Below are 14,067 nucleotides of genomic sequence, written 5' to 3' on the forward strand. Positions count from 1 at the left end.
AGTGTTGTGGAAACTTTCACTCGTCAATGATCCGGAGATGTACTAGCAGTAATAATAATAATAAAACTGGTCCGATGCAAACAGAGTTGTCTTGTTGGTTCTTTATTTGAAGCGCTTCAAAGGTACATGTCATACAGAGTACAGAGCAGTCTGCAGGAGTGTACACAGAGGGAACTGTGTGTGTGTGTGTTTTATAGGGACCATGGCGGTTTTGCTATTTCTGTAACTGTTGCTGTGCAGACAAAGAGAGATAAGACTTTTTGCTGACTGTTATCTTGCAACGCCCTTTTGAGGAGCAGGAACTGTACAAGTGTGATAGTGACAGGAAACATCTGGGTGTGGTGGTGTCTGCCCAGCTATAAATGTTTGGTTCTAAAACATTCTGAGAATGTTACCATTCACTGTTCTAGGAATGTTTTCAGCGGGAAGTTTTCTTTTGGTTTCTTAAGATGTTTTTGATAACATTGTTCGAACATTAAGCCCTACTATTCTTAAAACGTTTTCAGCTGGACGTTTTATTTTTGTTCCCAGAATGTTCTTCTGAAAGGTAGGATAAAGTTCTCTAAAAACATTCTTAAAATATTTTGTGATGACCTTCTTCAAATGTTTTTGATAACATTGTTCGAACATTAAGCCCTACTATTCTTAAAACGTTTTCTGCTGGACGTTTTATTTTGGTTCCCAGAATGTTCTTCTGAAAGGTAGGATAACGTTCTCTAAAAACATTCTTAAAATGTTTAGTGATAACCTTCTTAAGATGTTTTGGTAACCTTCTTAAGATGTTTTTGATAACATTGTTTGAACATTATGCCCTACTGTTCTTAAAACATTTTCAGCGGGACGTTTTATTTTGGTTCCCAAAATGTTCTTCTGAAAGGTAACTTTCTCTAAAACCATTCTTAAAATGCTTGGTAATAACCTTTAAACCTTTAAATGTTTTTGATAACATTGTTAGAACATTATGCCCTAGTATTCTTATAACGTTTTCAGCTGCAAGTTAGATTTTTTTATGTTGCCAGAATGTTATTATTTTAGAGTAGGATAACGTGCTTTATCGTTCCTATTTATCAGAAGTCTTTTTATTTATTTTTTAAATGCGACCAGCAGCTAGTACAAGTCACTGTCGGTGTCACATGTACTGGAGGGGACCCAGAATCAGAATCGGAATCAGCTGGTGAAAGTAACATTTGTTTATTAGAAAAGGGGAGCTGGGAGTGGAGGTTGGTTATGGCGGCAGTGGGTGGGTAGAGAGGCCTGGCTGCTCTTGGGAGTGTGGAAGGCCTTGGATTCCTCCTGGGAGAGACATACAAATGAGTGTGAGGCAAAAGCAGGCAAAGTTGTCAAAGAATATGCTGGTAAAAAGCTAGAGCGGCACGCAACAAACCGTTCACGGCAACAATCCGGCAGGGAATGAGTGCAGGCTTTCATAGTATGGCTGATGAACAGGTTGCAGGTGTGGTTGATTGGAGATTGCTCCCAGCCGTGTAGCAGACCAGCAGGCAAACACTAACAGGGGTTTCAGGGACGGGCAGTGACAGTCGGTCCGTTCTTCTATATGTCTGTCGGTCTCAAATCTAAAGGGTGCAATAACGATATGTATCCAATATGCATAAACAACGGACACTGTTTATACGCAGCCCTCACAAACCACACACGGCCAGATAGCTTATCTAACAGTTAGAACCTACATACGAGACACAACCTTTATAGTCAGAAATAAGTGTGATTATTTTCGGATATTTTACACATATGATATTATGAATACTGTGGGCCTACATACCTTAGTGTGATTATAAGTGCATGTGAGTGAATATTGGCATGCATAAATTCGTTTTTATACGTCCTATTCATTGTCTCAATGCACTCATACATCTTAAGAAAGTTATCACCAAAAATGTTAAGAATGTTTTTAGAGAACGTTATCCTACCTTTCAGAAGAACATTCTGGGAACCAAAATAAAACGTCCCGCTGAAAACATTCCTAAAACAATGAATGGTAATATTCTCAGAATTTTTTGATAACCAAAAATGTCTAGCTGGGAACTCACACATGCCACCGCAAACATGCAATATCTGCTTACAGCTTATCATGAATTACGTGCTTGTTAGTTCTTTTCAAAAGGAAAATATGGTGACATCAGATTTTTTAAAACATCCTTTTCAAACAAAAGCAACAATTTTGTTTTTTAACGAGCTCTAGAAATACATCTGACATTGACCATGACCGTGTTAATATTTGCCATCACAGGAACGTTTTATAAAAAAAGAATAACCTCCTGAAAACATTTTCTGAATGTTGCTTTGAAAATGTTCTTCTTTGGTTATCATGTAACATTGAGGGAACGTTTTATAAAGAACATCTTTAATGTGTTACCCAACAACGTCCAAAACACATCCTTAGAATGTTGCAGGCAAAACGTTCCACCTTTGTTAACATATCACATTAAAGGAACATTTTATAAAACACTTTCTGTCATCTTAGGCCTTAATAACATCCTCAAAACATATTCTGAATGTTGCAGTTAAAACGTTATGTCTTAGTTAAACTTAAACCTTATAGGAACATTATTTAAAATAATAAACATCCTAAAAAGGTTCTTTGAACATCAGATTAAAACGTTTCTTTAAAACATTATTAGAACCTGTAGGTAACTTTAGCCAAAGTTGTGAGAACGTTCCCCGCTAGCTGGGTGACACCTATGCATAACAAAAGGTCGAGCAAGGGACATGTACTGAGTACAGTGTCATCATATAAGCGTTGCATTTGGTTTGACCATATAAGGTAACTTGCCACTACAAGAGTCAGGGATCAAAATCACCCAAAAGAGTAGGCTACTGGACACCCAATAAGGTGTTCTCAACAGAGCAAGAGATGCTTTTGAGAGACTACCTGATGGAGGCAGCTGATTTATACTATGGTGTCAGCTCAAAGGAGGTAGGTCTACATAATTGAGGTAGAATAGGCTATCTATACAGATGGAAGTGACTTTTACACCTGCCACAACTGTGAATCAGATTAATTCCATCTGGTGTTCTGTTTTAAGTTCTGTTCATTGTTCATTGTTTGTTGGAGGATGTATGAAACCCAATTCAAATCTTGTTGCCTTAGAATTTGACAGCTTTCCCTATTTGTTGTCATGTAGTGTGAAAAAAGGTAACCGTTACTAACATGTTACAACCGTCCCTGGCATGTGTTACAACTGTCTCTGTACACAGGGATGGTTGTAACAGTTGAGTTTTTTTTTTTCAATACATTTTCAAAACTGTACTTATTTCATAGAAACATCTTAAATACATTGTTTCAGTAGTTGACACATTGAGAATGTATAATATAGCAAAATGGCTATCCTAGTGTAAATGTTTTTTTACTTATTGGGGAAAACCCAAAAAGTGTTACAACTGTCCCTGGTCTCCGTAGCATAAAATGAAAACACTCAAGTAAAGTACAAATACCTCAAAATGTTATTTTAGTATAGTAGTTGAGAAAATGTACTTAGTTACTTCCCACCTCTGTTGGACAATCAACCGGGAGGGAAAACAGAGACAGGAAGTATATATTAGCATTAACTATACATTCACTTATTATTTTGTACATACTGCTGTGCTGTAAACTCCATACCATAATTTGACAAGCTTTGATGTCTTAACTGTTATTGGTTTATCTGTGTGAAAAAAAGTGAAGGTACAACAAGACCAAAATAACATAGTATTTGTTAGCCAAATGCCTCGCCTCTGGCATTTGCGTTTTGGCAGTGGGAACATTTCAATATGCATGCTCAACCACATCTCTCATTATTTACAGCAAAGCAGAAGTGGCATATCAATGACTTTATAGCAGCTGATCCAAAGCATCAAGAGCAAAACCATCCCAACATTTACAGAACTACTGATTTGAGGAAACAGCTGAATGATGAGGTGAGTATCTGCTTCTGAATTATATATCATTATAAGAATATATAATGAGTATCATAAGGATTTATTGAATGTCTTATTGAGTTCAAGGGTACTAGCAGTATGAATCTGAACATATGAATCTGAATATATGGGTCATTCCAGAATTGGAGGACAATTTAGACACCAACATTTTTGAAAAATGAACCTTTTATTTCATTATTTTTTGTTATGCATTTAGGAAAACTTGGATATTTAATGAAAAAAAGATAACTTTGAATCTAATGTACTTTATTCTGATAATATTAGTAACAGGGTTGAGTGGGTTACCCCTAGATTCCACCGGGTCCGTCTGCGGCACGTTACGGCTGCGCCGCGGCGCTCACGGCGATCGCGGCCACTCTAGTCAATGGGTGCTATTCCACCACACGCGGCGCGTTACGGCTAAGAAGCGTCCCAGAAGCGTCCCAGAAGCGTTGACCCGGCGCAGCCGTAACGTAAGGTCGGGCAGGCAGGAAGTGGAACGTTCAGAGCATATATAGCATATATATACACACACACAAACTAATTTTGCAGACCCTAAACTGCGAGCCGGCAGGCAAGACGCTCCGCTTCTGAAATGCTTCTGAAATGCGCCTGGTAGGGTATGACGCCGGACCAAAACCGCGGCGCAGCCGTAACGCGGCGCAGACGGACCTGGTGGAATCTAGGGGTTAGAGTGCCACACTCTTTTAAGACTGAAAAGATTGTAAAAATATGAAAAATAAAAGAGAGGACTTATCTTTGGTCTACCCATGGCACTAGCACATGGCTTGCTGATGTCACTTCCTGTGTGTCATGTGACTTACAGTTTTTTCACTTCCTCTGCCAATCTAAAAAGGTTTCGGTAACAGGGTTGAACCTCTATGGTTGAACGTATGTTGAAGGAAACACCTTCTGTCCAAAATTACTGTTATTTAAAATATGTTTATGATTTAACAAATTGATTTTACCATTACAAGAGACATATATCAATAGAATAATACCAAAAGAAGTAAATAATCACTATTTTAAATGTTATATTTGACATGCAAGTTGGTCACCAAGAAGCGGGGTCAAGAGAAAAATGCTATTTTAGGGGGTGGTCGAGAGCTATTTGATAATTTAAATAATATTTTGAAACCACTTTTTCCACAACTTTATATACATTTTGTCTCAAGACAAGTATGTTTAACACAACAAGTGTATGTTTTAGCTTTTTGGGCATGGAATATTTGATTTTTTTATATGGGGGACATGAAATGTCCTCCAATTCTGGAATGACCCATAAATGTTTCCAAACCCTCTCTTCATTCTACACCTTTTCTATTCTATATTTCTTTTTAATTTCCTTTCTTAGAGGTTTAAAGTTTCAAGGCTCAAGGTTTGGATATTGTCATTCTACAACTCTGGGTTACCCAACAAAATGAAAGCTCTAGTCCCTGCATGCTGAACAAGAAAGAAACAAAACATAGTTATGAGCTCTCATCTCAAACAGTCATCACCTTAAACCCAAAGTGAACGCTGCGTCTGTTTTCTCTCTGTCTGAGTTCTGGCCTCCACAGGGATTTCCCCTGACAACCTTTAATATATCCATGAACACGATTTCTAATTTCCCTGATAAGTGTGTCTCTTCTATTTGGAGACACTGTGGTTCTGTTGGCAGACGATGGTGTCCAGCAATCATTGGGCCCTTAGCAGCTGAGTGTGAAGCAGTCAGGATGAGAGTCAGTACCTTGAAGTCTGAAGCCATGGGTCTATGCCAGAAAACGGTTGAATTCTCCCTCCGAGTTGTGAGGTAGTGAAGGAGTTAACAAATGTTTGCTAATGGGCAAGGGGTAAAGTAGAGTGTGAGATTGACAGGCAGATTGAAACAGAAGCAGCAGTAATGCATATGTTGTGTTGGTGAAGGGGGAGTTGAGCCCGAAGGCAAGTGTCCCATTTACCAATCGTTCTACGTTCCAACCCTCACTTATGATGATCTTCAGGGATTAAGTGAAATGGATAATTTTCTATCCGCCTATTCAGTGTTTTTTGCTCCATTCCTTCCTTCTATTCTCCCTCTAAATTAGTTAAACAGTGTGTATTCAAATGTTGCACACTTCAGAGGCATTTTGCCCAATGCCCCGCCTGAGTTGGATTCTCTTGTCCCATATGTGAAACCCATTGTAACAAACCTGGGTGTACGGATTGATCGTAATTTTAAACTAGACAAACAGATACATTCTGTGGTAAAATCCAGCTTTTTTCAGCTAAGAATTGTAGCAAAGGTCAAGCCTTTCCTTTCTTTTAATGACTTTGAGAGAGTAATACATTGTTTTATATCCACTAAACTGGATTACTGCAATGCTCTGTACATTGGAGTAAGCAAGGCTTTCCTGTCTCGTCTACAGCTGGTCCAGAATGCTGCTGCACGCCTCCTTACAAGGACAGGCAGGCGTGAACATATTACACCTGTACTCACCTCTTTACACTGGCTACCAGTCAGTTTTAGAATACAATTTAAAATGTTACTGTTTGCATACAAAGCCCTAAACGGTTTAGCCCCACCGTACCTGGCAGATCTTTTAAAACCATACACACCCACACTGAGGTCTGCTGACAGATTACTTCTGGTCGTCCCTAAATCTGCCTGTTTTTAAATCTCGTTTAAAAACCCATTTATTTTCCCTTGCATTTACAGACCAGGTGACACTTGTGCTGTTAAATTTGGGTTTTCATCTTACTAGTGTTTTGTATTGTTTTTACGTCATGTAGGAGAGTTATTCAGTCTGTGGCTTCTGATCTGGTTTCATTGTCTCGTGTTTTACATTTGTTTCATGTCCTGTCTGTTTTTTATGTATTTATGCTATGTTTTTTTATACAGTTGTTGATGTACAGCACTTTGATCAACTCTGTTGTTGTTAAATGTGCTATAGAAATAAAGTGGATTGGATTGGATTGGATTTTGTATTAAACTATTCAGGATGTTTTTAAATATTTTTTATTTTGTTATTTTTTATTAGTGCTGCTCAAACACTGGTGTCCAGACTGGAGGCCCTGCAGTGCCACTTCACCTGGGATCTTGACCTCAGCAGGTCCTTACTTTCACGTTGTAGGGACAAATTGATAGACATTGGTACTGAGAATGGAAACAGATGGCTGGGTCATATCTACAACCTGCGGGGGTTCATTCAGTACAAGCTGGGATCCAATGAAGACGCCCAAAGTTTCTTCAACAAGGCTACAGAGGCCTTCAGCCAGATAAAAAACACAGATGAGGGCCCCTGGTTGGTGGTGAACTACGGGAACCTGGCTTGGCTGCACCACCACCTGGGAGACCAAGCAGAGAGTGAGGCCTACCTGTCAAAGGTCGACGCCCTGAATAAAAAATACCCATCTCAATCCCAGGAGGAGCTCCACCCAGAGATCTACGCTGAAAAAGCCTATACGCTGATGACGTTTAACGGCGACATGAACCTGGTTGCAGATTACTTCCAGAGAGCCATCGAGATGCAGCCGGACATGGTGGAGTGGAACAGCTGGCATGTCTTGGCGTTAACGTATGCTTATAAGCGCAGCAGCACAGGGCTGGAAGATGACATCTTTAAGAAAATGAGAATTGCCCAAGAACAGGATCCAGAGAACTTGGACCTTGCTGCTCACTATCTTTGGCAACGTGCTAAGAGAGGAGAAAGTATTGAAGATGAAGCACGTCAGTTAGCCACAAAGGTTTTGAGGAATCCTGTCAGCAGCTACAGTGGTTTAAAACCATTGCTATGGGTTTACGGAAAATATATATCTGATGATGAGGCCATTGATTTGGCAGAAGAGGCTCTGAAGAACCATCCAGATGAGCATTATCTGAAGAGACGTGCGGCTCTCTGCTACCAAAAGAGGGTATTTTTCCGTAACAGTCCCCTAACGACAAGCATGCTAGACAGAGCAGTCAGTCTCCATCAGGAGGTGATTGCTCTTTACCCTGATTCCCCACTTATCAGTAAACTACACCTTGCCACGATATACGCACGCACGTCACATGATGGTCAGGCTAAAGCTGAACAGATTTTTCAGGAATTGCTAAAAAGTGATCTGGAACTTGAAGATAATCAATTGCTTTACAACTACTATGCACAACATTTATATCACCAAAAACAGGATGGCCACAAGTCAATACGATATCACATGGAGGCAGCAAAGATACAGCAACAATCCTTCTTTCGTAAGAGCAGCATCAGAATTCTGGAGAACATTAGAGACGGACGCAGGGACAGCATGTGCGGAGAAATAAGGAGGTTTCTGGCAAACCTGCAAGAGCCGTAGTGTTTTTAACAGCAATGGTCTGAAATCCAGGAAAATATAGCATTAGCAACAGATTATTTTGCTAAATCAATATTTTAAAAAAAAAGAATGGAACATAAAAAAGTGAAATAAACATCACTCTCTCTCTCAACTCTCTTTTAACGAACTTCGTGATGTAAACAAACAAAAAAAGGACTTTAAACAAAGAGTTCACATTGTTTAACTTAGAATAAAGCACACTGAAGATATACAGGTATAAATACAGTTTTTTCTGAGTTTCAGATATTATGTTAAATAGTGATAAAACGTGAACAGTGTCATGTGACTCCAATCTGTTTTGTTCATCTGCTAACGATCATGTGATAGGACCGAAAGCTCCAGAATAATGAATTGACCCTGATGTGAGATTGTTTTGTTTGTATTCTCTCCAAAGTGGAAAATGATTTTATTTTGTATTTTCAACTTTTAGCTAAATATGTAATGTAGATTTGAAAATGTAATTTCTATGAAAAGCTCCAGTCAAACTCTATGTGCTGATGAAAATGATGTGATACATAAAATTACCGTAAAGATTCTGTGGGGAGAGTCTTTTGATTCAGACTAAAACATATCGTATACCAGTAAGTACTAAAAACTGTGACATTTGAACAGATTTGTAAACTGAATGGTTTTTTCTGTGAAAACCTAGTTCGTGATTAAAATGAGGTCAAAACTATATTTCTAGGAAGATTCATCATCTGCTTGTATTTAGACAACATTCAGTAACTTTGGCTTTGGTAGAAAAAAAAAATCTTTTGGGCTTTTGTTTGACAACTTTTATTTAAAAACTCTCTTCCATATACTATGCATTATATCCCTTTTTGGTATATTTAACCAATTGTGTGTAACAGAGCTGTATTTTTTTTTGTTTATTCACAATAAAAACAATACTTCAAATTCTTATGGAATGACTCATCTTTCATTTAGAAGGTGCAGCGAAAATCCAGTTGTCATACAGAAATTGTGGAATGTTTGATTGGTTAAATATAAAAGATAGGAGCAGGCATTGAGGTTAGTCAGTGTTCAATCAGGAGAGACAGTTTTGATGTAAGAATACATATTTATTGCCAGGAATACACAAACGAATGTAATGGAGTTTTGGCGATTAGGCCCCGTTGTGCAGGAGTATCATTTGGGAGGGGAGAACCGATCCGATGAAACCCCCCGGGGTCTTGACCCTGGTGGTGGTGAATGGATAGTTGGGTTCGGTCTGAAGGGGAGTGGCTTAGCTTGACCTTGGATTCAGAGGGACAGGAGGTGAAAAGGGGCGGAGGAGGGTTGCGTCGAGTCACCTGAAATGACAGCTGTCAGAGGGGAGAGCAGATTTAAAAGGGTTAGCGGAGCGCTATGATAGGCTTATGAGAAGACGGTCTTCCTGGTTGAACTTGCGCTGAGCTTCATTTCAATCAGGAGAGATGGTTTTGATGTAAGAATACATATTTATTGCCAGGAATACACGAATGAATGTAATGGAGTTTTGGCGATTAGGCCCCGTTGTGCAGGAAGTATCATTCGGGATGGAAGAACCGAACCGATGAAACCCCCTAAAGAAATGAAGTATAATGAAATGAGATGTACTGGGTTTCTTACCTTACGAGCTGGCTGCGGTGATCTATGGATATAATGAGAGAATTATACAGGGATGGAGAAGACGTGATATTGAATAACGTAGAATTAAAGAGTGGAGTTGCTCTTAGGGAGCGGACCTTCAGCTCGTTAAAGCCGAACAATGACACGACAATTATAGCCTGATTCAACACAGAGCCGAGACACGGACCCGTGCCCTGGGTCAAATGAGTAGTTTGCAAAGGAACGTAGCAAAGGGACATGACATATGAATATATGAAACGGGCTGTAAGTGCATGAAAATGCACATGGGGTTTTAACATGAGATGGTGTCATATCAACATCATATCGGGCTTAAAAGTGCATGAAATGCACGGGGGTTTTATCATGAGAATGCTGAGCGTACGATAATACATTGGTGATCATATCCTGGCTCACACAAGCCTGAGACCCTTTCGGTCGAATGCATGAATGTGCAGGGGTTTTATCATGAGAATGCTGTGCGTACGATAATGCATGGATGATCATATAGTCCCTCCCTTTCCGGTGGAACTCATGGGACCTTATTTCGGAAAAATTAGGTATTGAAGTCAATGGCGAGAAAAAACGTATCTTTCGATCCTGTGTGTTTCTTGTCAACACTCAATGGAGTAAACTACTAGACATGTCAAAAAAACAAAGACATTAAGCAGCTACGTTGCCGTTTCACTCCCTGCAAAAAATCTTCGGACTTTCTATGACTGATTCTACTGGGTGCTGGCCGAGCCGCGCAGGACACAACCGACTGACCTGTGAAGCTTTACAGGAGGCAGAGGCACGCTTCGTGTGGGGTGAGTACCAAACATTGTCTCCTGGTACTCATCTGAGTAACTCACTAAAAAGGTTATGTGCACCCCTGAATATAATACATTAACCGTGCTTTACCTGAACCTCATCATGACACTAGAGAGGACGGCAGGATTGCAATTTCCCGTGTTCAGTAAATGCAAATATGTAAAAGATTATTTCCAAGGCACACCTTCATATTATCAATACAGTTATAAATAAAAAAAATAAGAGAATAAATGAAAAACAGTTATGAAATACTATATGACAGGAAAACAAGAATACAGTTTAAAAGGGGAGTAATTTGTAAAATATCCATAAAGAAAAAGAAAATCTGTTTACAGTTCTGTTTCATATGGGTGTTGAGAGATCTATCCATAGATTCATTTTGCTCTCAAATGCCCCTTTCACACCAACGCGGTTCCAGGGCCGGTTCGGAGCTGGAGCTTGAAAAGCACCGTTTTTTCCTGTTCACACCGCAGCGGAGCCGCCTCTAAGCTCCGGAATCTGGTTAGTTTCAAGCACCAAAAAGTTGTCGGTCTAGAAAGCAAGCACCGCATACGTCACGCTTACGTCGGAAGATCTGGGCTGTGTCCAAATAACACGCGACATCCGCCTTTCCGCCAGCTTCAACATGATCTGTGGAAATAACATTGAGAATCAGTTTTAATGTTATACCATAGTAATTAATGCTGCAAAGCTGGGTATTTTGAGCTTGGCGCATGCAGAGGCTAACAACAGCTAGCTCTAACGCCATCGAATAGGACGTATATTTACCTTCTTTCTCCTACCGAATCGTCGTTGAAGTTGATGATGATTGTAAAGAAGTCTTGAATGTAGCATGTAACGACTGTAAAGTTGGTAGTAAAGTCGTCCCATTTCTTCCATTTCGTTTCGACAGAGCAAAACCAAAACGAGTAGCGCTTCAATACAATCGGCCATTGTTGTTGTTGTCGATGTGAGGGGGTTCCGTGCGGTTTGGCTTTATGAAGCAGGCACGCAAACGGTTACGTCATGACGCAAACGATGACGCAATGACGCAGCACCAGTCGGGCTCTGAGCGGTGTGAACAGAGCGGGAGCTGAACCGAAGAACCCAACCTCTCACCAGAATGCGTGACTCCACCACGACTCCTTAACACCGCAGTGCGTGGTGGAGTCACGAACTTTGCTACATTTACGTGTCTGCACCACGCAAACAACCCCAATGTAAAGTGAATGAGGCTCCTTTGTCGTGGTGCACACACGCATTTCTACAACGTCTTTTATTCTATAAAACGTTTTTAAAATCTACTTTATAGCTTGTAGTAACTCACGGGAGGCTTCTTTTATTTTATTTGTATTCATAATAATTTTTATTTTTCGTCAGAATGTATTATGGTGCATTATTCACCAATTTTTGTTCTCAAAAAACAATGCATTGTGTGTAATACAACTGTGATTTTTATTAAATTAGTTAGTTTTTAAGGAAGGCCAGAGCTTCAGCTGTGTCAAATAGATTGTTCCCTTTAGTTAACGTTATTTAAAAGATAATTATATTCCTATTTGATCAAGTCCCCTTTATTGTATTACGGACCCAAAGAGTTGAGCGTCCATTCCCATTGGATAACGGAGGATTTTACACCCGGAAGTAAGTATTCTCCTTACTGTCGATTGATTTTATTTACAGTGATATCTGCACTACTCATCAACTCAAAAACACCAGATTATCCTTGTTAATTACACAACATTGATTGGTTTAAATTGTGTACAATGCTTTTGTATTTTCCCCTTTCGATTCGGAGAAACAAATATTTTTTCGGAGTGTGTGGATGGCAGAAGACACTACACTACCCAGAATCCTCAGCTATGGGACTACACCATGTGCTTAGAACGTGTCCTACCCCCCCCCCCCCCCCCCCTCCTTAGGTCACAGGCTCCTCCAACAGTGCAACACAATAAAACAGATGCACAGAACAAATAGTGCAAGTAAATACAAAAAGAAAAATAGTAAAATAGTAAAAAGTGAAATAGTGCAATAAGAGTCTATATACAAGTGATTGGAATATGATATATTAGATAAATAATTTCTAAGTAGCAGCCAGATGAATGTTATGGATGTTGTTTCTAAGTTCAGGTGTTTAATAGTCTTCTGGCCTGTGGGATGAAGCTGTCCCTGAGTCTGCTGGTTTTAGTCCGGATGCTGCGGTACCGCCTGCCAGACGGCAGCAGACAGAACAGTTTGTGGCTGGGGTGATGGGGGTCTTCTATAATCCTGAGGGCTTTCTTTAAGGTTAACCTGGTATTTTTACTCCACTACATTTATTTTAGTTACTTTACGGATTTGGATTAATGATGTGAAATATAAACAACCCTTAAATCAGACTTTAGTTACACCTGAGTAAAATTCAGTGAATTCAGCCAACAATCAGGCGAGATATTTGGTAGTGGGTGCTTGAGAAGACTAAATATTTATCTGCAGATCCCTATAAAGCATATTCATTACTCGTTATTCTCTACTAATAGTTAATTAAAAACTGTATATAATGGCTATTTTGCACATCCCTTTCAAGATTTCAAGATTTTCTAAGGTTTATTGACATATCATATACACAACTACGGTGTAGTTATGCAATGAATGAAAAACTTGGGTCACAGGTTCATCAACAGTGCATTACAAGACATCTATCGATATCTGTGTACCTCCACCATTAAACATATTCTGCAAATTTCTTATACTTTCTACATACATCTTATAAGAGTATAATTAATATGTATAATATCAGTTAAAATAAGTGCTTCAACATAGTTAACATTGCAGGAAAGTTGATTGTCAAGTTCCAAAACAAACCATGCAATATATTAGACGTTAAGTACTTTGTCAGGCTTAATATCTGTAGATACCCCCAAAGCTTTTTTCTTATTTAAAAGAAGACCTTAACCTAAAGTATTCTTTAATGTTTAAATAAAGCCTTATTAGTTTGTCTGTTTTGCACATCCTCCTATCAGGCACTAAACTGTTTTATTGTAGAGATCACTTACAGTATCTTCTTGGTATTTTCTATTCTATATTATTTATATCATTGACCTTCCACTTTCCCACTATATTAAGAGTATGTACTCTTAATATTTAAATGTTTTCATCAAATATAACACATTCAAAGTGCTTTACAAAAATGAAAGACATTAAGAAAAAGGCATTTTAAAACAGTCATTAAAAAGCAACACAATCTACCTGCATTGCAATTACTCTAAACGTGTAATAACGTGCTTTAACCAGTAGGAGGTGCGGGTTAAAAAGCTGTCAAGTTTACAGTGTTAAAGCTCCCATGTCATGCTTTTCCGGTTATTACCCGTCCCCTTGTGTGTTATGAAGGTTTTTATGCATGTAAACGGTGTGCAGAGTCAAAACCCTCAAAGTACACCCTGTAGCGAGTAAAACTCTAACACAGAAAATACCTCCCCAAAA

General features: G+C 39.1%; 1 protein-coding gene across 1 annotated transcript; it reads left to right on the plus strand.

Moving 5' to 3' along the window:
• The first annotated feature begins 662 nt into the window (after positions 1-662).
• Positions 663-9,032, plus strand: LOC117469998 (interferon-induced protein with tetratricopeptide repeats 1-like). The gene is made up of 3 exons (XM_034114506.1): positions 663-701; positions 3,803-3,915; positions 6,915-9,032. The coding sequence occupies exons 2-3, from the start codon at positions 3,908-3,910 to the stop codon at positions 8,209-8,211; spliced, it is 1,305 nt and encodes a 434-aa protein (XP_033970397.1). The 5' UTR covers positions 663-701; positions 3,803-3,907; the 3' UTR covers positions 8,212-9,032.
• Positions 9,033-14,067: the final 5,035 nt, after the last annotated feature.

This window comes from Trematomus bernacchii, unplaced genomic scaffold (assembly GCF_902827165.1).
Source record: "Trematomus bernacchii unplaced genomic scaffold, fTreBer1.1, whole genome shotgun sequence".
Classification (NCBI taxonomy): Eukaryota; Metazoa; Chordata; class Actinopteri; order Perciformes; family Nototheniidae; genus Trematomus; species Trematomus bernacchii.